Genomic DNA, 22685 nt, shown 5'->3' on the forward strand with positions numbered 1-22685 from the left:
AAACATGATCCGTCTGTTCGTTATTGGGAAGATGTTTACTGGCAGGAGGGAAAAAAAGGCATCCCACAATGTTTAATCTGGACAGTGGAGAAAGCAATTTGCACTAAATCTATAAATCCTCCTACGTCAGTGGCAGGGATTTTCAAACCATGCAGAATTCCCGAATCTGCAGATAAGAATTCCTTCGCTTGAAAAGGGTTGTGTTAAAAATTGGTCTAAAATGAAGCATTTAAGGTATTTTAGGAAATGGCTTTTAAAAGGATCCCTCAGGAGAGTCAGCATTGTACAAAAGGATTTGGCAGAGCTCTTTATCCAGCAAGAGAGGATCCAATGGCAACAGGGGCACCTGTTGAGAGGCCTTTAAATACCAGCACTAATTTTAACAAACAGTCGTTTTGAGTTCTATCCTAGGCCAGTGCCTCATCCTTGTAGCTTGGCATCTTGGCGTTGAGAAATGTTTGATTCCCCCGGCTCTGTTTTCTGGTGGCACTTGATACTTGTTTCTGGGTATCCTGTTATTAGTTGTGTGCTAAAGCTGTTTAGAGGCCTGCAGGGGTGTTCAAATACATCCTGTGAAAACAGTAAAGTTATATGAAGGTCCAATGCCATCCCATTCCTAGAGAGGGAAACATTAGTAAGCTGTTGTAGTAGCTTGTTGTTCTCAACTGTGCAAAAGAGTCCAGTGGAAAATACATCCGAGAATTGGAATAAATCTTGGGGTTGAAGAGTCCTTCAATAGCAGTAGTAATCATAGTAGTAGGGACGCGGTGTCTCAGTGGCTAAGACGCTGAGCTTGTCGATCAGAAAGATCAGCAGTTTGGCGGTTCGAATTCCTAGCGCCGTCTAACGGAATGAGCGCCCGTTACTTGTCCCAGCTTCTGCCAACCTAGCAGTTCAAAAGCATGTTAAAAAATGCAAGTAGAAAAATAGGAACCACCTTTGGTGGGAAGGTAACAGCGTTCTGTGTGCCTTCGGTGTTTAGTCATGCTGGCCACATGACCACAGAGACATCTTCGGACAGCGCTAGCTCTTTGACTTTGAAACAGAGATGAGCACTGCCCCCTAGAGTCGGGAACGATTAACACATATGCGCGAGGGGAACTTTTACCTTTAATCACAGTAGTAATAATGCCAACATTTGCCAATTTATAAAATAAATGACTTGCTATTTGGATTCAGGTTTGTTAGGGAGGGTTAAGCTTTCAGGGGGGCCCATCCCTGAGTGGGCCTCCTTCATTTTCATCACTGCTCGTTTGAAGTCAGTCAGGGAAAGAGTCAAGTTTCTTCTCAGAACTGACCTGTTTATTCAACGCTGGTGACTAGTCAGTGACTTAGAAGAAGGAAATCAACATGGCCAAGTGCGGTTTGTTATTTCTTAATAAGCCCCTACAGGGAATAGCACAGTCCACTGATATCATAGTCTGGTGACAGCACTGAGATTAGATGTCCTAGAATTATAAAACACAGCAATTGGTTTAACGCTCCATTCTTAAAGAACTCATCGACCTTTCGATAGCCATTTTTGGTCTCTAAAATCCAAATGGCTTGATGGAGTCTTTCTATTGCTTCTTTTATTTTCCTCATCTCTTTCATCTTACTATCATAGGACATTACTTACTATCTATACTTACTATCTTACTGTGGGTGTAAAGGGGGGGTTTCCCTCCCCCCTCCTTTTTTTCTTCTGTGTGCTCTGTATGCGCTTGATTTACCCGGTGATGTTCTTGTGTTCCTGACTATCTTGTCTGCTATGAATATAAATGTAAAATATATCTATTTATATAAAACTACACGTTTGTTTCAGTGTTCAGTGTTCCAACTTCATTTAAACAGTTGCTACGCAATTCCTTGACAAAAGTCCACTACTATTGAACTAGACTAAACTATATCATTATATTTCTACTACATTTCTGCTTCGTAAGGTATTTCCACAACTAGGAGACTGTGGGTTCTAGTCCTACTTTAGGCATGAAAGTCAGCTGGGTGACTTTGGACTAATCACTCTCTCTCTCAACTCAACCCACCTGTTTCTACCCCTTGTGGAACCTCTGTGTCCTTTCAAATCTCATAAACTCCAGTTTTCTGAGGAAACACACATACACACGCATACAAAAAGCCGCTCAATGTCCACAGGTACTTTCAGTGTTCTTTATATTTCAAAAATAAGGTTCCCCATACATACTCTTTTCTCCGATTCTCTATTTAGTCTGTTTTTTCTAGACCTACCGTATGTGGAAATGTTTTTATTTGCACAAATACAGCTATATATATATATATATATATATATATATATATATATATATATATATATATATATATATATATATATATATATATATATATATATATATATATATATATATATATATATATATATATATATATATATATATATATATATATATATATATATATATATATATATATATATATATATATATATATATATATATATATATATATATATATATATATATATATATATTAAATGATGATACCTTATGTGATATTTTTTCTAAAACAAAAGGAGTCAAATTAAATCTGAAAACTGAGGAAGTGATAGAAAACAAAACACCTAAAACAAAACAAGAAAGCACTCTTAAGCAAATGGCTGGTGGAAACATCAGCAGGTGAGCATGCCTTGGTTTCTCCTGGTGACCGCAAGAAAAATATTGCAATGTGATCAGTCTGCCAGCCTGGCACAGCTTGGTTGCCTCAAGGATTTAAAAGAAAACAGAAGAAAGCTTCACATTGTCCTCACATATCTGTCTAAAATTAAGATCCAGAACATCCACGACCTTGGCTTCCTTAAGCCAGAGATAAAGTAAGAGAGAGGCAGGATATAGCTCTTCATGTACTTTAAGTCTATGTAAATCCCTAAATGGATGTAATGCTGTCTAACGAAAAAGGGGATACGCTAGAGTGCAGCCAAGATGCAGCCAACTCCAATGCTGTGCCTCCAGTTTGGCCACCGGCCAAAGTGAGCTAATATCCCTGGATGATGCCAAATCTATTTTGTGTAAAGGAATGACCTCCAAACTGAAAGGCTAGATTTAATTCACATCATGTCCCTCACCTAAGTCTCTTATCCAGACCGTTTATGTTTCATTTGCTATCTTTTTAATTAAGCAGGAAAAACAACAGAAAGACACATGGCTGCACCCTCTCAAATGCTCTTCACTTTCTCCTGAGCCTCCATCATTTTGTCTCTTCATAAGTCCAAAATAATCCTAGACTTTCTTCTTGTCTTCCTCTTATTTCATCATCTCTGTAAGAACCTCATAGGTAGATGTGATTACGCTGAATACCCATGGTTGAATAAATGCTTCGAATGAGCAAGTATATTCCTATTCATAGCAATAAATGAACATTTCTGTGATGAGGTAGGTACAGTCTAAATCAGCGGTGTTTGCAGGCTATGGTTCAATAAAAGTTAAGATGATGGCATAGTGATGTGATCAAAGTTACAGTTACTTGTGTCACATATTTTTCTAAGAATAGGTAGAGGTTTGATTGTACCACTGTGGCTGTCATCTTGATTTTTTTGTTAACTGCACCCTGTGGTCAGTGATGGGATTCAAATAATTTAACAACCAGTTCTCTGGCCTAATGACCAGCTGGATAGGCATGGCTCAGTGGTCATGTGACTGGCTGGGCGTGGCCAACTCAACGTCACTCACGGCGATGGGTGCTTTGCTTTAGCTATTACAATGTAATAAGTGTTAACCGGAGAGGCAGTTTCTGTTAGCAGGGCAATAAAGATTAGGCAAGAAACAACACCAGAATGTTTCCTTTCTGCCTTCCTTACAGGATTAGCCCTTTAAAGGAAAAAAAACAAAATGAGATTTCTTCCAACCACCAGTTCTCCGGAACTGCTTAGAAAGTTAACAACCGGTTCTCCCAAATAGGTGCGAACTGGCTGAATCCCACCACTGCCTGTGGTCATCCCCAGCTAAGTGTTGTCAAGCCTGAGTTTTTGGAAAAGGTTTCTGAATGAGCAATTTAAAAAAGTTATTCCACATTTATTATTTTATAAACAACTCAAGGCAGCGAACATACCTAATGCTCCTTCCTCCTCCTATTTTCCCCACAACAACCCTGTGAGGTGGGTTGGGCTGAGAAACCACCCAGCCAGCTTTCATACCTAAGGAGGAACTAAAACTCACAGTCTCCTGGTATCTAATCTACCGTCTTAACCACTAGACCAAACAGACTCTTATTGTTCCTTATTTTCTTATTGTATTTTCCTTTAGCACATAGTCCCCAGCATAATAGCCGGTGTAGACAATTCAATTTTTGAACTGAAACAGTAAAGCCCTCTTCTTGCTATGAAACTTCTGGGCTGTTTGTTTTGCACTAAACTTTAGAGTAGCAAGTGATGAAAGGTTAAACGTGCTTTCATTTTTTTGAGATTCCTACCGATAATAAAAAAAAAATAGAAATACCAAGAATATAAAACCAAATGAAATATAATTTGAAATTTTAATTAAAAAATAAACAGCAAGAGCCTAAATTTGAGGCTCTGTAGCAGGACGCCTAGGCCAAAGGGCTGTCCTTCCTAACTGGCTCTGGAAATGGACTGATTTAACTCATTATGTGCTATCAAGATGGGGTTAATTCTTATCTATCACACAGATACATTTTGCCCAAGATGATGTCTTCTCAACCAGATCCTTTAAATGCACCCATTGTGCTGTAATCAAGTCCGACCATCTTGTTGGTAATCATCATTTTCTTCCACCTTTCCCAGCATCAGAGCCTTCTCCGGAGAACTAGAACTCTTCTTAGTGTATCCAAGTGCAGTAATTTCAGCCTCGTCATTTGTGTTTGAGTAAGAGCTCTAGAGACAGAATCTTCTTGTGCCATATCCATCATTGGATGTTGGCGATCATGCTGGCAATCCTATTTTTGTCAACAGCAACATGAAAAAGTGCTGCTGAGTTTTCTCCAAACCAATCCCTTAGGTTTTGAAGCCACGATGTTCTTCTTCTTCTGCCTAGAGAAAGAATACTAAACACCAGTAGCCAAGTTGGCGCCCTGAAATGTTTGCTGTGGAAATGGTTGTCATTGAATGCTGACATGTATGGTTAGTTTAATGAGAAAAGTAAAAGGGTTGCTAATTCATGTGGTTTTCTTGTTTCTGTGTCAGCTACTCCTATCATTATGGCTCAATATTATGTGCCAACAAATCTTTAGGCTTTAATAAATTGGGGTTTTTAAATCCAGGTTTAAGATTATGTTACAGTTAACCCAATGTGGATTTCTGTGAGATTGCATGGTCACATGAGCGTTCCAAGAAGAATCAGAGAAAAGAACAACTTGGTGTACAAGTCGCTTGGTACTATTAGAAGCCAGGTGTCTTTTTTACAGGTTCAATAAGGCATTAGTGATCTCCTGATCACTTCATTTCCGGTTCACTGCCATCCAGTCTGGGAATTGCTGTTATTCCCGGAAGTAAAACAAAATCAATTAATTAAAATTTGAACATCTTGAGTTGTGTAATTTACCCATCCAGAAATGTGTCATTGGAAACCAATAAAGGGTTAGCGTATTTGGTGGGTTTAACACAGTATCCTCAGTTGCTTTATGATCATAAGTCATTACTAGCTGAACTATGCAATACAGGTAGTCCTCGACTTACAATAGTTCATTTAGTGACTGTTCAGTTACAACGGCACTGAAGAAAGTTACTTATGACCATTGCAGTTTCCCATGGTCACCTGATCAAAATTCAGATGCTTGGCAACTAGTTCATATTTATGACCGTTGTAGGGTCTCAGGGTCATGTGATCCCTTTTTGTGACCTTCTGAGAAGCAAATTCAATGTGATTCACTTAATAACCGTGTTTCTAACTTAAGAAATGCAATGGTTCATTTATAACTGTGGCAAGAAAAGTCATAAAATGGGGCAAACTCATTTAACAAATGTTTCACTTATTTCCCCCTTGTGGAATAAACTTGAAATTGCAGGTTTCATACCCAAATTACATTTTTTTCATGTAATATAATGCACATTTAAATTCAACTGGTGCAAAATACAGCTGGTGGGGGTTTAATTTGAACAAGGCATTTTGATATGAAACCAGAAGAGCCCAGGCTGACCTTTTTGAATCGAACCACTTTTGGACTGGATAGTTTCTAACTTCCAGACACGTTCTAAGTTACACTTCAAAAGTTATGGTTAGATTTGTATTGAGTTCCTCTGTTTATAGCTACTCTCCAGTCTATACTTGTTTTTAATGTGCAAAGAATTAGGGCATAGGATTTGTGGCTTTTAATCAATAATCCTTATTCGACTTTCTTAAAAGACTCAGTTCCAGTACTCCAAAGTTTTCTATTGAGACTGCAAAGTTCAGAGTTTTCCGGTCATACTGGAGGGGAAGCAGTGGCAACCTGAAGCAATTTTTGTTGCCAAGGAATTCAGAATCAAGGTACACAGGGATACGTTCAACAATGATGTACTGTTGAACACAAACCTCGGTTTTTTTTATTGTCTTGAAACAAAAATTCAATTTTAAGTAAATTTTAGACTACAACAAAACTCAATTGCTGGCCCATATTGCTCTCATTTCAGAAAATAATTTTAGTTTATCACATTGACCTAATAAATGCATCTGACTCTAAGGAAGGGGCCTCTGTGGCAGGGATATAAAGGGGGATGAAACCAGGGGTGAAGTTTAGCAGGTTCTAACAGGTTCTGGAGAACCAGTAGCAGAAAATTTGAGTAGTTCGGAGAACCGGCAAATACTACATTTGGCTGGCCTCAGAGTCGGATGGGAATGGAGATTTTGCAATACCCTTTCCCTGCCGTGTCCAACAAGTCACACTCGCAGAACCGGTAGTAAAAAAAATTGAATTTCACCATTGGATGAAACTTCATGTCTTATAACTGCTGTAGGAGTGATCAATTCACTTCCTATGAGCGCTGTGTATCTTTATCTAGGCAGTAATTTTATCTCTCCGTCCATTTCATCTTTGCAGCGCATACGATCCCAAGAAGATGCAGTCAGTTACTGAAGAGGGGGAGCATTTTAAAACTTTTAAACCTTCAGTACACTTGTATTCATTTGCTTATTTATTTACCTTTATTACTTTTACAAATATTGCAAGGCGATAAACATATCCAACTCACCTTCCTCCTCCTATTTTCCCCATAACAGCAGCCCTGTGAGATGGGTTGGCTGAGAGGGTATAACAGGCCCAAAGTCACCCACTAGCTTTTATGGCTAAGCTGGAACTAGAACTCACGGACCCCCCACTTTTTTGCTTGGTGCCATAACCACTAAACCAAACTGGCATTTTATAAACCTCTTTGGGGCGGGGGAGGGAATCCCTTCTCTCAAAACAAAAATGCAATAACCACCACAAAAACTTCATTTCTCAATTACTTGTTTAAAATATTTGTATTTTAGAGCACAAGTCTGGTTCACAATAAAAACTACATTACCCTTGCCTCTTCTTATAAAATTGTATCACTGCAATGCCCCCGTTTCTGTCTAAACTAAAAGTGAGACTAAACTGGTACATTTGAGAAGTACATGTTCCCAACAGCTGCAATCTTATCTGCCTCAGAGCACCATTTACCTCATGGAGGTTACGGAGAATTAATGGGTTGGAACACCTGCAGAGTCCTTCTCCCTATCATAGCCATCTTTTCTTAGGACTAGTTAGAATTCAGGTTTCCCAGTTGGAGGATTTGACTTTCAAATGGGACTTAACATTGCAACTTCTCAGCCACCACATAAAGATGTGCACTGGAAGATGTCATCACAGAAATAGCATTTCCTATAGCATAAGAGTAATTGTGGAGATCTGTATCCAACAGAGTGCAGAAAAGGCAGGGGGTGGATATATGCTTGTACCTTGAATCATCCTTCATTCAGAACTTCTCTCTGCCCTGAAGGGAAACATACCTGTACAATGAGGGCATCCAATTTCTTGATTATCTTTTTAACCAGCTAATAGTTATATATAGGACAAGGTGGCTCAGTGGCTAGGAAGCTGAGCTTGTCGATCAGAAAGGTCGGCAGTTCAGTGGTTCGAATCCCTAGTGTCACATAATGGAGTGAACTCCCGTTACTTGCCCCAGCTTCTGCCAACCTAGCAGTTCGAAAGCACGTAAAAAATGCAAGTAGAAAAATAGGGACCATTTTGGTGGGAAGGTAACAGCGTTCCATGCACCTTTGGCATTTAGTCATGCTGGTCACATGACCACAGAGACATCTTCGGACAGCGCTAGCTCTTCGGCTTTGAAACAGATGAGCACCGCCCCCTAGAGTCGGAAACAACTAGCACATATGTGTGAGAGGAACATTTACCTTTTATAGCACAAGGGTACAGAAGAAGGATCACTTCCCCACACTCTCTTCCACATTATAACTTTGTAATAATTGCGTGATCAGGGAGAGTAGAAAAAATGGCAACAGCACTATGTACAAACGTAACAGATTGTTCTGAAATCCTCCAAGGGATTCATATATGTTGCCTCTCTCGTGGGTTGAAGCAGCAGATTTGAGGAGTGAAACTTAGTTCAGTCAGGCAGTATTTGTTGAAAGGATGTCCCCCGTTCATCAAATGCAAAAATTGTCATTTATGTTGCTGTGTATGCACAGAAAGAATAGAAGAGAATAAACTGTGGACTAGAGTCTCCATATGTTACAAATTTATTGTTGGGCATTTGTTATTCCATGGCATTTTACCATTGCCATTTCCTTTTGCTCCTCTTGCCCCAGTTTGAAGAAGGAATTGAAAACAGCTTAGTCTGAATCTATTCCCTCCTATTGTTCGTAATGGACGGAAAGGACAAGAAAATTAAGATCGATGAGAAACAGTAGAGACACTCTAGATTCCCTAATCTCACTTCTGTCCTGCCAACCTGCCACCAGTTCCAAGAATGGGATATCCTATGAATTCAGGCTGGAATGTTCTCTCCTGATTCTTTGTTATTTAAAAAAAAATCAGACTTGAGTTTCATTTTTCTATTATTCACTATCTAAATAAGTAAAACATGAGTGATGCAGTCTAAAAATGTAGTTTTGCTACTGCAAAAGAAACTATTTATAATGCATAGTAATCCTACCTTCAAAAAGGACACTAGCATTTTATCAAGTAACTACAGAAAATATTTATATATATTCTACATGCAACAGAATTATAAAGAACAAGTAACTATGCTTCTTTATAGACAAATTTTAAAGAACAAGAATAAAACTTGCTCCAGGAGGTCACAGATGTCATCTGCCTAAGTCAGCGGTTCTCAACTTGTGGGTCGCAACCCCTTTTGGGGTCGAACAATCGTTTCACAGGGGTCGCTGAGACCAGCGCAACTCTAAAGTTTAGACTCCACCTTGCATTCCTTGAAATCCCCCCAGATGGGCTCGATTGGCCGCGCAGAGCATCGCCGCGGCTCCATGCCGTAAAAAACATAGGTGCGTGTGCACACCCTGTACAATTAGCCTCGGAGACTTCGTGATGGAGGGAAAGTGTTCCTGTGAGGGAGGAAGGGGCTTAGGTCCTGCTCCGGGCTGTAATTGTGCGGGGCTTGCGCGCGGCTATGTTTTCCATGCCGCTGCCAGGTATTTTTAACTATATCTAAATCCACAACCAGACCTGTCATCAAGAGCCAAGCTCAGGAGCTGGAATTGGCCCCATTCACACAATGAAAACCTGCTTGCTAAAAGTACCATAAACCAGGCAAAAAGGAAAAGAGCAAAAAAAAAATGCAATGCAAGTAAACAATTTAAAAAATGATCCAAGTGAAATTATTATTAGAAATAAAATGTAACAGAGAAAATGATATGTATGAAAATATAAAGTTGGGTTTCCTGAAATGCCACCCCGAGAACCCATCGGAGAAAGTAAATAAGCAAGGGCAACAACGGAAAGGAAGAAAGATGAAGAGGGAAAGGAAGAAGGGTAAAGCAGAGTGAGTAAAGGAGGGGAATCAAGAGTAGGAGAGAGGGTAAGAGGGAGGAGAAGAGAGGAGGAGGGGAAGAAAGAGAGGGCAAGGAGGAGGAGGAGGGAAAGGAAGAAAGGGTAAAAGCAGAGGAAGTAAGGGAGGGGAATTAAGAGTAGGAGAGAGGGTAAGAGGGAGGAGAAGAGGAGGAAAGAGAGGGGAAGAAGAAATTTTTATGGTTGGGGGTCACAACATGAGGAACTGTATTAAAAGGTCGCGGCTTTAGGAAGGTTGAGAACCACTGGCCGAAGTTAAAGGATAGAAGGCTTGGGATATGATAAAACTACCAATCCCATCAATTTCCGTATGAGGCAGCAAAATGTCTTGGGCTAGCTCTGTGCTGCTTCCAGATACTCAAGCCTAGTGGTTCCTTCAACATCACTGAAACAGGTTACAGAACACCAGACATACAGTGGGACCTCTGGTGCCGACCATAATCAGTTCCAGGATTTTGGTCGGCACCCAATTTGGTCGTGACGAGAAGCAAGAATGAATGCATGTGCACACACAAAAAAGGCGCGGAAGGGAAAATCAATGTGGCTGTGTTTATTCGGTACCCGAGGATGTGTTTGTGAAACATTTAGCGGATTTTTCGGTGGGCACCCGAATTGTTCATGATCTGAGCCGTTTGGGACACAATATCCCGCTATACAAGTACTCCTCATTTTGCAACCACAATTGAGCCTGGCAACAAGGTTGTTCAGCATAGTGGTTGCTAAATGAAATTGCCAATGTCCTTACAATATTACTTCAACTTTCCTGTGCTTTCACAGACCTGGGAAGGTCATTAATGTGAGGAGTGACTGCAAACTTTTTCATCACTGTGGTAACTGTGAATGGTTGCTAAACAAAGCACTTGCTAAATAAGGGCTACCTGTATTTGATTCAGAATACTTGTACGGACCAGTAAATGCAACAGAATTGTACAGCCTCAGGTGAAGATAAATATCTATAATAGTGCAAAGAACTTGCTTCTGAAGTCATTCTTTAGAAGTATATTTAATATTTAAGCACGTCTTATTTCTTTTTGCTTATCAACTGCTGAGTTTAGTGTTCATTTTTCTCTCCAACGAATGTATTTTTGAGAAAAATTGTAAGTGCATGATCTTGATAATGGCGGTCCTCTCCAAGATTCTTGCATGTATCCCGATGCATTCTAACCTGTCAATCTAGCTTGGGGACTGCTTCACAGCGCCTGCTTCTTAACAAAAGAAATTTCATATGGGGCGCCAACAATCCCTTATGATAAAGATGGACCACATCATTGTGCTGGCTGATCAAATGGAACAGATTTATCTTTCTCCAACTGTCTCATTAAAGATCACAGAGCAGATTCCTAGCCACTTTTTATACATACGTATAGCCTTTATGCCTACTATGATGACAATGTAATGGCTGAGACTAAAGTTCAACAGCTGCATATTTTCACATATGAAAAGCAGCCTTGTCACATGTTAAGAAAGGACAGAGAGCAGAAAGTATCCAGCTTGAGTCAATCATCTCCAACACCATTGTATAAAATGTTTCTTAGAAAAATATCCAATGTTTCGAAGAGCCACAGCTGATACAGGATGGATTATTTTCTCACTTGGAATCCAAAATTTTATTACCGGAATCCTCTAAATATATCCTGAGTTAATCAGAGCTACAGCATGTTCAGCAGAAGACAGACCAGTATACTATGTTAAAAAATATATAGGTGCCTGGGAATATTAACCTTGAATATTTGTCAATTGCATGAGTGTTCTGAATAATACGTAGGCTAACATGCTCTTTGAGCCCTTTCTTCTTTGATGAGTTAGACTCATTACTCATAGTCAAATGGATCACCATCTTCTCTTGTTTATCCTCCTCAGATACCTCAGATACCATTTGATTTTTGGGATCTCCTTCGGGGCTACCAGCATCCAACTCACTGTATATGCCATCTATTGTCATTCCTTTCGAAGAAGAAATTCCGCCCATGCATGGAAATTGCTAAAATAAAATAAAAAAAGGAGAAGGAAAATGTAAAGGAGAAGAAAAAATAAATAACACGGAAGACAAAGATTGCAGTGCAGTTTCATATGAAATTTAAGTACCCTTTTATTTGCAAGTTCTTTTAAACTTTGGTTGAATCCACGATCCACCGAACAGAATTCATAGAATGGAATAATGGGATTATTTTTTTCACCATCTCTTATTCTATCTGCAGCCTGTACCTGCCTCCCAAGTCTTCTCAGATTTGTGACAGTAGAAGAAAAGGGGAAATGACAAGAATGGTCCCCGATATCCGTCTTTGACTCAGGACTGTTCTGTTAAAGCTAAACAACCAGCAGACTATGTTCTTCTACTCAACAGACAGATAACCCTGCATATAATTCGTGATCTTTTATTTTTCAAAATTATTACTAAGACAGAATCTCAATATATGGGCTTACCATGTTACTGTACATGTAATGCCATCAGTGTTAACCAGAAAACTTAAAATGAAAATTAATTGTTGCATTAAGTGCAAAAAGAATTAATCTTGAATTTCTTAAGAAATTTGGATTTGCATTTGAGTTACAATTGTTTAGAGAAAAAACATTATGTATGTATGTATGTATGTACATATGTATGTATTGTTCACAACCCCTGGTATGCCCAAATATGGGAGGGAACACACTGCTTCCCTTTTCTGTTTTTCGGCTCACTCCAGGAGACCAACCAGGCAGAAAACCATATTTTTAATGTTGCCTTTGTTACATTTGTGTTGTATTTATTTCTCAGCACAAATACAACACACACACACACACATATATATATATGTATATATATATGTATGTATGTATGTATGTATATATATATATATATATATACACACACACACACACACGTTGTATTTGTGTTGATATATGTTGTATTTGTGCTGATAAATAAATAAAGGGAGACTAGTATAGATCTATTTCAAGCTATTTAGCTCTCATCAGCTAGCCATACCCTTACTGGGATTTGAACCTGGGCTGTATTACATATTAGGCAGGAGTCTTAGCCACTAAGCCACAGGCTCTCCTCCTATCAGCTGAGCCAGGGAAATAGGTATGTACATATATACATATGTATATATGTACATATATACACATACATACATACATACATACATACATACATACATACATATATTGAAAAATACATGAGATAATATTAATGATATGTTTCCAAAACAGAACAGAGAAAACTTTGAATGATAGAGACAAAGATATTTCTAGGTATTGTATTTATTTGTTCATTGAAGTGATAAAAATGGCTTCATCAGCTCAAACGTCCATATGCGTTTCATTTTATAGACTTCATCAGAATGCAGTTCTAATGGAAGAGTATCCATCTGGATTGCACGGTAAAAATCAGTGTTGTTGGGACCCTTTCTCCTCTTGAGGATTGGCTCTGAGGTTTGAGATTTGTGTGAGGTCTTTTACCTACCATAGGATTCGCAAATGCTTTCTAGTCTGCCGTTCCTTGGACAACTAAAATTACCATTTTATTGGGATACATTAAGAAAAAAATATTTTAAATATAAATAAACTTGGCTTGTATCAGCTATTTTGCAACTTATAACAATAACATCCACAGCACTAATAGGGTAACATATCATCTCATACAGATGACATCAAGCATCCTGAATTGGTACATTCTGTGCATGAAAATTGGCTTTGTTTTCCTGTCAGCTAAGTCACAGCTTCCTGGCCATCCATCAGCAGTGACTGAAATAAAACCAGGGAAATACAATATTGAATTTCCCCATTCTTAATCTCCCAAACTGTTTCTGCTAAAGTCCCAGACTTAACCAGTTCCGTTCTTAGGAGTTAATTTGCCTCTGTTGCTCCTATTGTCATAACATTCCTACTTTTGTAATATCTTCTCACATTTCACAGCTGGATTCCGACATGCAGTGTCAATGGAGAAGCCAGCCATAAAATCACAAGTTGGGCCCTAATGGATAATTTTATTAATGACCATGGTGTCAGGGTTCCAAGTAACAGACCCAATGCAATCACATTTCTGAGGCATAGGTAATCCTCAAAGTACAGATTTATTAGGCATGTCATATTAGCACATCTGGTGAAAACCCAACTCTGAAAGGCCAGTGGTTTTTCCCACCCAAATTAAGTCAAAGTTCTTTCCCCCAATCCACATGCCCATTGCACAGTCCAATCTGGTCACATCCCCAACTCCAGTTGATTCCATCCATGCCTCCCCAGCACCTAGTGAAAACGTCCTGGATTCTCAGGAGAAAGAATTTTGTTTTGGCTACAAGTCCCCAGCTATCTATACACCTCCCGTTCCCACAGCTTCAACCAATGTAGCTGTGGCAGCCTTGAAGCTGCTCCAAAATGGCTTCAGGGTTGACACGTGGTAGAAATATAGTTTACAGGAGTGTTGTCTAATTTAAGTACTGTATTGCTTAACAATGAGGTGGCTGGTCCCAATTGTGGCCATTAAGTGAGGACTACCTGTATGTACGTATATCAGAAATAGATGGTAAATATACAAATATTTGTTGGAGGTGCAAGAAAGAGGTTGGAAAATATAAATACATGTGGTGGAATTGTGATAGTGCACAGAAAATATGGGACATGATGTTTAGAGAAATTAGAGCACTGTTGAATGTAAATCTAGAGATGTCACTGAGGATTGCATTATTGATGCTGGTGGAAAAACGGGATATAAATGAAACAAAAAAAGGATTGCAAATTTGATAATAACAGCTAGATTAGTGATGGCTAAATATTGGGGACGAAATTGGGATATTCAAAGAAATGAGTGTTATAATGAAATTTGGAATATGGCAACAAATGATAAATTAACAACAGAAATTAAACTTAAAAAAGGGATGATTAAAATAAATAATTATAATGAAATAGGGGGGGATTTTATAAAATCAGCGTTGGTGGAAGGCAAAGTGAATAAATCTACTCAAGAATATGTTGTTTTGGAGGGTGTAAGGGCACAATTGGAATATATTGTGTATCTAAGAAATGTAAGGGGGGGAAAGGTCTCCTGGGAATGGGGGGTGGACTGTAATATGTGTTTTTCCCCCTTTTCTTTTGTCTTTCTTTTTTCTTTTTGTATTCAGTTGTATATGTACTGTTTACATTATTTGAGTCTAAAAATTAAAAAGAAGAAATTTCTATTATGGATTTCCCAAACAGGGTCAGCTGGGTTGGAGATGGCTGTTCAAATAGTCATAAACCCAGGCACATGGTAAGCATTTCTCACCTTTTCTTGCTCCTTCCGCTCTTGCACTGTTGCCAGGTAGTTCACCGCTGCATATTCAATGACCGAGAGGAAGACAAACACAAAGCTGACCCAGAGGTAAATGTCCACAGCCTTGATATAGGAAACGCCAGGCATGGAGGCATTGACACCAGTGATGATGGTAGACATGGTCAGGACTATTGTGATTCCTGAAGAAGCCACAGGCATAAAGATGTTATTAACACAAGCCAAGCAACAAGCTTATCTGAATCAAGCCTAATAACCAGATACAGTTAATTTCAAAGGCTTTGTGGAAATGATAAAATGCAAACCTCTTGAGCTTATATTAAATAACTATTATCAGACAGTAACTACCACCCCTAGGCATTACCTGTTAAGTATCCAATAACTGAGGCTTCTGAGATCCTCTAGGCCCTGTTGCTTGCCAGATTTTTATTTTTATTTTGCAAAAAATATAATTTATTGCTAACAAAAGGAGTGAACCAGTCTGAACCGATAGGAACCACCTCTGGTGTGACCTCCCTTTTTGGGATCCAGAAGTTGTCTGTAGTTATGACATTATTTCCAAGGTCCATGTAGTCAAGCACATTTCCCCCCATCACATGACCAATCAAGATCAGGGACTTTGCAGCCAGCATGCTTCCCCTACCACCTTCTCATTGATACTACATAGAGGAGTGAGTCTCTCATTACTACTCTTGTTGCTTCTTTTGTTGCTGTTGCCTTGAGGATTGGAGGATGAGTTGCCTTTGTGAATACGTTCATTTTTCATTATAATACTGCACTTGTTTGTACATACTTTATAAAGGTTCTTTTTTTTTCCATTTCTTGGAATTGCTTGCGGAAATACTAGCCAGCATCTACAGAAAGTAGATTGAGTGAAGTTCCTTTGCATACTATACTGTATTTGTTTGCGCAAGTTTCGAGATTGCTTGCAGAAAGTTTCTTTGCATTCTACTGTACTGTGTTTGCTTGCTTTTGCTTAGAGGCTTGGTGTGTACAGTACTACTGTAAATTGCTTACAGAACAGCTGATGAGCAGGGAGCAGCAGTTCCCTCTGGAGGCTCCATGGGAGCCCTGAAAATGTATCCCCCACCCCAATTTAAGTCCAAGCACTTGCATGGAAAGGCTGCAGTTTGGAGGCAGAGGGCCAACTTGCCTTGCCAAAATAGCTGATGAGTGGATGGCAGCAGTTCCTTCTGGAGCCACTGGGGAGCCCCGCAAATTCTCGACCTTGTGGGTTCTCTTAACAATCACAGAGGTCACTTCACAAAAGAAAGCAAACAGCACATCTGATCTTCCTTCACTTAATGTCACGGTTGATTTGCATAACGAGTGTAGTAAAAACTGTCATTAAAATAAGTCTGATTCATTTTACAACAGATTTACAAGATTTATGACCTGAATGGACAAGTCCCATTAGGATTATACCTCAAGGACTATCTCTACAACCTTAATTTTTTAAAAAAAACAGCAAAAGGTTGATTAAAATTTTTGATTTTAGAAAGCTACAGATGAATTAGGGTCAATATTAATTTCAAATAAGATTTTGGAATTAATTATACAGAACTTTTCTGTAGAAAAATGGTTTTGTTTTGATTATTTTTTTTAAAAAAATAACATTTCAAAAATTGGACAGTAGAGGGAACTAAAGATTTCAGTTAAAGGAGAAGAACACATAAACTTGGCTGAGTGTTACAGAATAGCATACAATATTCTAAAACTGGAAATATTGGACATTTTTGAAAAATGGAACTAAAAATTAATATTAACAATGACAATAGCCTCCATAGTTAGACTGTGTCTAAAAGATATTACGAAAGAGAAATCAGTTTTACCTATAAGACTGAGTTGAAAGTGGATTTACAAATGACAGGCTAGAAAACTATACTGTACTACTGAAAAAGATGTTGCTGTGGACATACAAAGGAAATTGACAGATATTTTAACAATTAAAATTGAATATAAATAACAAGCCAAGAGAATGGACCTGGATAATTTTATTATACTGATCTTACAAAAGTGACATGTTAAAGTTTTGAAAGGACAAACAAAATGAAATCTTCTATGATGTTATTTGAATGCATTAAAGATTAAGGAATATAACATTGGTTTATTCATCAAGGTTAAAATAGATTCATTATTTCTGGTAACTCTTAATGGACTTTTATTGACACAAAAACTAAAATAATGATGCTTTATGGATTTGTTTTATAGATAAGAGATGGGCTATGGGAAGAAAATATCATTGTAATTTAAGAGGAAGTGAAAATTATTAAAATTGTTTATACTTAAGGTTGGAAATCATTTCTTTTTATGTTTCTTTTCTTTTTCTTTATTATATTGTTCAATTTTTATTATTTCCACCTTTCCTTTTTTTCTTTGCATCTTTTATTCTATTTTCTTTTACTCTATTAGTTTTTACTATTGTAATTATAATATTTAATAAAATTATTTTTTGGGGGGAAAAGAAGACTATAAGAAGATTGACCTCAAACTCTGTTCATTTTCTGAGACGCTTCCCAGGCCTGGATGTTTTTACTTAGATTAGTTGTTATTTTACTTTATTAGTTGTTATTTTGTATGTGTTTTTATTTGTTGTTATTCACCAAGTCCCTCAGGTGACATAGGCAGTCATATAAATCTAATTAATTAACCTAATTAAATCTAACTGAATAAATATTTTATAGTTAACACTAATCTATACAAGATTAATTTCTAAGATATTAGCGTATTTTTCAGACTATAAGACGTTCCGGACAATAAGATGCATCTAGCTTTTTGGGAGGAAAACGAGAAAAAAATTTGCCTCTGCCTCCCAGCATCCATCTGGTATTCACCTGGGCTGTTTGCCATGGCCCACTTGCCACGGAATGGAACTGTTCTCCTCGTATTCTTTGCCGCCCCCAGGTTTCTGCCCTCTGCCATTAACCTCTACCATCTCGCCTCCGCTAAAAGGACCCTAGCTGTTCGTGCCTATTTGGTTGTTGGGCATTTGTGGCACGTGTCTCTGCGAAAGCATGTGCCTGCAGTCACTTGTATCCTTCCTGCATTGGGATCTGGATTCCTCATGGGTCCTTTTAAATGCTATCCCCATTCCCTCCAGGAATTGGTAACTCAAAGTACCAGAGCAATCCTTACACCTTTTGTGCTGTTAATAGGCCAATCAGGAATAACAAAAGATAAACACTGCCAGAAAGGAATCTGTCTATGTTAGGGTATATGACTGAGTTTTACAATGTAGTTAGATTATATGACTAAAGTAATTATAATATTAAGAGCTTTGGTGTAAAAGTAAGAGAAGGTGTCTGAGGAATTGTGACAAGTAGAAAGTCATGATTTTAACTTTCCTGTGGCCATTGTGTATTTGGGGGAGGAGGATGCAAAGGATTTTCTAGCTCGGACCTGAGGCAACTGGGCGGAGAAAAAAACTCCCAGAGAGGAAACTCCACATGGAACACTTTCTCCTCCCCACCCTCTCTCTTTCTCCCCTCCCTTCCACTGATTGGCTGGTGGGAACTGTCACCTGAGCCCAAAAGCCCAGGGTGAACAGTGTTTCTCCCAAAAGCCTGTGAGGAAGGGCCTGGGACTAAAGAAGCTGGGTCCCATTGGCCGGTACGAACAGCTAGGGTCCTAACAGCAGAGGCGAGATGATAAGAGGTTAATGGCTGGGGGTGGAAACCTGGGAGTGAAAAAGGGGCGGCGAAGGGTACGAGGAGAAGAGTCCTAGACCCACTTGCCGCTGCGGCCTGTTTTTTGTGGCCCATTCATTGCTGTGGCCCATTCACCACTGCCGCTGCCTGTTCACCACGGCCTGTTTGCCCCCACCGCCCGTCATAGAACAACTGAACGTTATCGCACCAGCCCCCCCTCCCACCCACCCCACCACAATATTCAGAGTATAAGATGCACAAACATTTCTACCCACTATTTTTAGGATGAAAAGTGCATCTTATAGTCTGAACAATATGGTATATTTTTATTTCTGTGAAGACAAAGCATAATATATAACTTTTACATACTTTGCCCTATTTTACTTTTAGAATAAAAATCTTAAGACATTGAAATCAAAACGAATGCATATAATTTTCTAAATGAGATATGTTGTAAGAAACAGTCATGCCATATCTTATGTGTCTAGACAGGAACCCCTCACCTAATGACACTCTTGCAGGCACAGCTCTATGGTCTATCCAGAAGGAAACCCAGGATAACATGACCATTAACGTGGCAGGAAAATATGTTTGGAGCAGAAAGAAGAAAATATGGCGATGTAGAATAAAGTTAATGTAAAGGCGGTTGTAACGACCTATTGAAGAAAAATGTTAAAATGTGAAGTGAGCAGAAACATGAGCAGTCATTAGAAAAGGCATGTTACACACAGATAAAATATAAAGAAAGTGGGGAGGGGAGAAAAAGAGATAGATTGAAAGAATACAAAAAGAAGAAAATAAAAATGCTAATAGACTAATTGTGCGTGAGAGAGAGACAGAGAAAGAGAGAGGGAGGGGGAGGAAAGAGGAGAGAATTTAAGTACTGTATTTGTCCTTGTAACAATTATGCTGTTTATAACAGTGCAATGATGCTGAACACACCACTGAAAATACAGGTACTTAATCTTATTGCTATCAACCAATTATCTTCCATAAAAAAGAGGGAAACAATGCTGAACTACACAGCCTAGCTGCCCCATCAAGTTCGTCAATAGTGAAAGTCTGTAGAGACTCTCTGTCATCCAGATCATGGTTGTCCCAAAGGTGCTTTTTCAGGAGGCAACTAGACTTCCTTGTTTTTTCTTTGAAGACGTTTCGCTTTTCATCCAGGAAGCTTCTTCAGCTCTAACAGGATAGATCTATCCTGTCAGAGCTGAAGAAGCTTCCTGGACGAAAAGTGAAATGTCTTCAAAGAAAAAACAAGAACGTCCAGTTCAATAGTGAAGACATTGATAGTTGTAATTCTGTAATCTCTGGAGAGATGTCTTCTCAAGAAAGTTATTGTCTTTTTGCACTGAAGCCTGAATTATACAGAAAGAGTGTTTGATTTTTTTAAAAAAATCATATATGCTGCTTTAACAATTACCTTATTTTGTAAATAACATGAGATAATGTGAGGAAGTCTTATTACAGCTATATTAGATGAGACAGCAAAGAAGCTTTTAAATTATGATTAAATAAATTTTGTTGATCATTTACATTCACCAAGCAACTGTCTGAATAGAGAACACAAGACCACAGTGATGTTGTTTTTAAAATTCTGTACCGGCACCAAAGATTTAAATATGTACTTAGCAATGAAGCTCACTTAAGAGACTTTGAAAAATTCAGTATCTCAGTTACCTCTAATACTATATGCTGCACAGGATAGTTGGGAGAATTAAAAAGAGTACTTGGAAGACTAAGTGGGCTGCCTGAGTTTGTCAGAGGAAATATAGTCAAAAAAATTAATAAAGAATGGAGTGAAATGTTCTTGCCATACCAGTACTACTATAGAAAGCAAGTCTGGAGGTTGTATGAAATTTTTGAATCAAGAATTGAGACAAGGAAATCTTCTCATCTGTTTTTAGAGATTCGGTCCCGTTTTTCCAGTATAACATCAAATCTTCATCTGTATATGCATCTGCAAAGGTAAGATGAAGAAACAGTAAAATAATTATTTTACCAGTCAGCAGCAAAATTATGAAATAGGACAATTAATTAGAGCCATGTGTTTAGTGACTCCCCCAAAACCCATCAGACTACCCCACTGTATAATGATTTTCTAAATTTAGAGGTTGGAAATAAATGAAAACTACATAAAAAAGCTTCAAATGGGTTTCATGCAGTTAAGAGAAACAAAAGTAGTTCTCCAAAGAGAAAGTAGTCCAGAAAATCAGAGTCCCATCTATTATTAATCTACTGGACATGGTCTCCCCAATGCACTCCCTGCTTTTTTTTTTAAAGCACTCCATGAGTCCCCCGTTAACAAACATCTTTTTTAATGCTCATTGAACATGAAAAGGTAGAGGAAATAGTGTATTTTTAAAGGCAGAAGAATGGATACTGTAGGTTGGCTCTGCCTTAAAGCACAGAAGTAACCAGCTCAAGCAGAAATAATGGATATCAGTAAAGTCAACAGATTGACTGCTGTTTAATTTGTTATCCCTGTAGTTTTACCACCAAAGATAAATAAAAGCTACTGACAGCTTTCAAGCTCCAATGAACACGTCTGTGAATCTAGAGGGAAACGGCTGAAGTCCATATTGCACATGGCTGTCACTGTGATCCTAGAAATATAAAAAATTAAGAGTTGATGTCATTACAAAGAAAGAGCTACAGGCATGGGATTAACATGTTTTAGAGTATAAGACGCACTGGAGTATAAGACGCACCAAGGTTTTGAAGAGGCAAATTAAAAAAAAAGTGTTTGCACTCTGAAGACCTCCCAAAAATGGCCCGTTTTTCATGAAAATGGACCCATTTTTTTTCAAAAAAAGGGGGCATGAATAGACTTTAGGAAGCTTGTAGAGTGCTCCTGGTGGTGCCCCCCCAAAAAAACAAGCAAAAAAACTGCCTGTTTTTTGTCAAAAAAAGAAGGCGGCATGCATAGCCTTTAGGCGGCTTATAGAGTGCTCCTAGGGACTGGGGGTGGGGGGGGAATTGAGCAAAAATACGGCCTGCTTTTAGCTCATTTCTGCCCTCCCCAGCCCCCAGTAGCACTCTTCAGCCTCCTAAATGCTATGCATGGCCATTTTGGCGAAGTGGGTGGGGTTTCGGGAGGCAAAAAAATGCTGTATTCAGTGTATAAGACGCACCCAGATTTTCAGCCTCTTTTTTGAGGGAAAAAAGTCCGTCTTGTACTCCAAAAAATACGGTAATAGAGTAATATATATGAATGAATCCATGTAGAAAAATAAGAGTTAATGTTATCACAAAAGAGGAGCTATAGCCATGTGATAAAAACTGTCTTGCCCCAGCATATAACTTTTATATACTGTTGTTGCTCTCTAGCCCCATCTAATGTCCAGAGAGACAAATACCGAGTGTATTGTTTGAAACTGACCCCATCCCATTACCCATTAGCCCACACTCTCAAAACAAGGGCACTCTGGGAAGCCAGACTCCATTTCCTTTAGCATTTGGAGAAGGCAGAAGCACAAGAAGAATCCATCTTAATCTGTGGCACATGGTCATCCAAGGACAAACCCACATCTCACGCACAGAGCATCGCTGGTGAGATTTAAATTGCTTACATTTATCAATTGTTATGTTCAGCAGTAATCTTGTATTTGGTTCTCATTGAATGTATTCCTATTTTGCCCAGTTTCACCATGTCCTGTTCTTTCAATAAAGCATTCAGATCTAAGCACACGGTCTGTTTTATTGGAGGATAGGTGGGTTTAGCTGCATGTTGAGCTGCACACAGGCTAATGTATAATGAGCACAGGACAAATACGGTAATATATGAAGCCACATATTCATATTTGAAATCTGTTCATGAAACAAAGATCTGCTTG

The 22685-nt window shown here is 38.6% G+C and overlaps 1 protein-coding gene across 2 annotated transcripts in view; it reads right to left on the reverse strand.

The window, feature by feature from the left end:
- Positions 1 to 11531: 11531 nt before the first annotated feature.
- The window catches only part of LOC309387618 (gamma-aminobutyric acid receptor subunit rho-2-like), a 33915-nt gene continuing 22761 nt past the window's right edge, over positions 11532 to 22685 (reverse strand). The window contains exons 5-9 of one of the 2 annotated variants that reach the window (XM_081944266.1): positions 21373 to 21455; positions 20669 to 20809; positions 19350 to 19502; positions 15194 to 15381; positions 11532 to 11932 (exon numbers count right to left, since the gene is read on the reverse strand). In XM_081944266.1, the coding sequence (XP_081800392.1) occupies positions 11612 to 11932; positions 15194 to 15381; positions 19350 to 19502; positions 20669 to 20809; positions 21373 to 21455 (886 nt within the window). In that variant the 3' untranslated portion in view covers positions 11532 to 11611. The remainder of the gene's footprint in view (positions 11933 to 15193; positions 15382 to 19349; positions 19503 to 20668; positions 20810 to 21372; positions 21456 to 22685) is intronic. The other variant, XM_081944267.1, reaches the window with a different exon arrangement.

The sequence above is a fragment of the Natrix helvetica genome (genome assembly GCF_964273705.1).
Source record: "Natrix helvetica genome assembly, chromosome: 2".
NCBI classification, from domain to species: Eukaryota; Metazoa; Chordata; class Lepidosauria; order Squamata; family Natricidae; genus Natrix; species Natrix helvetica.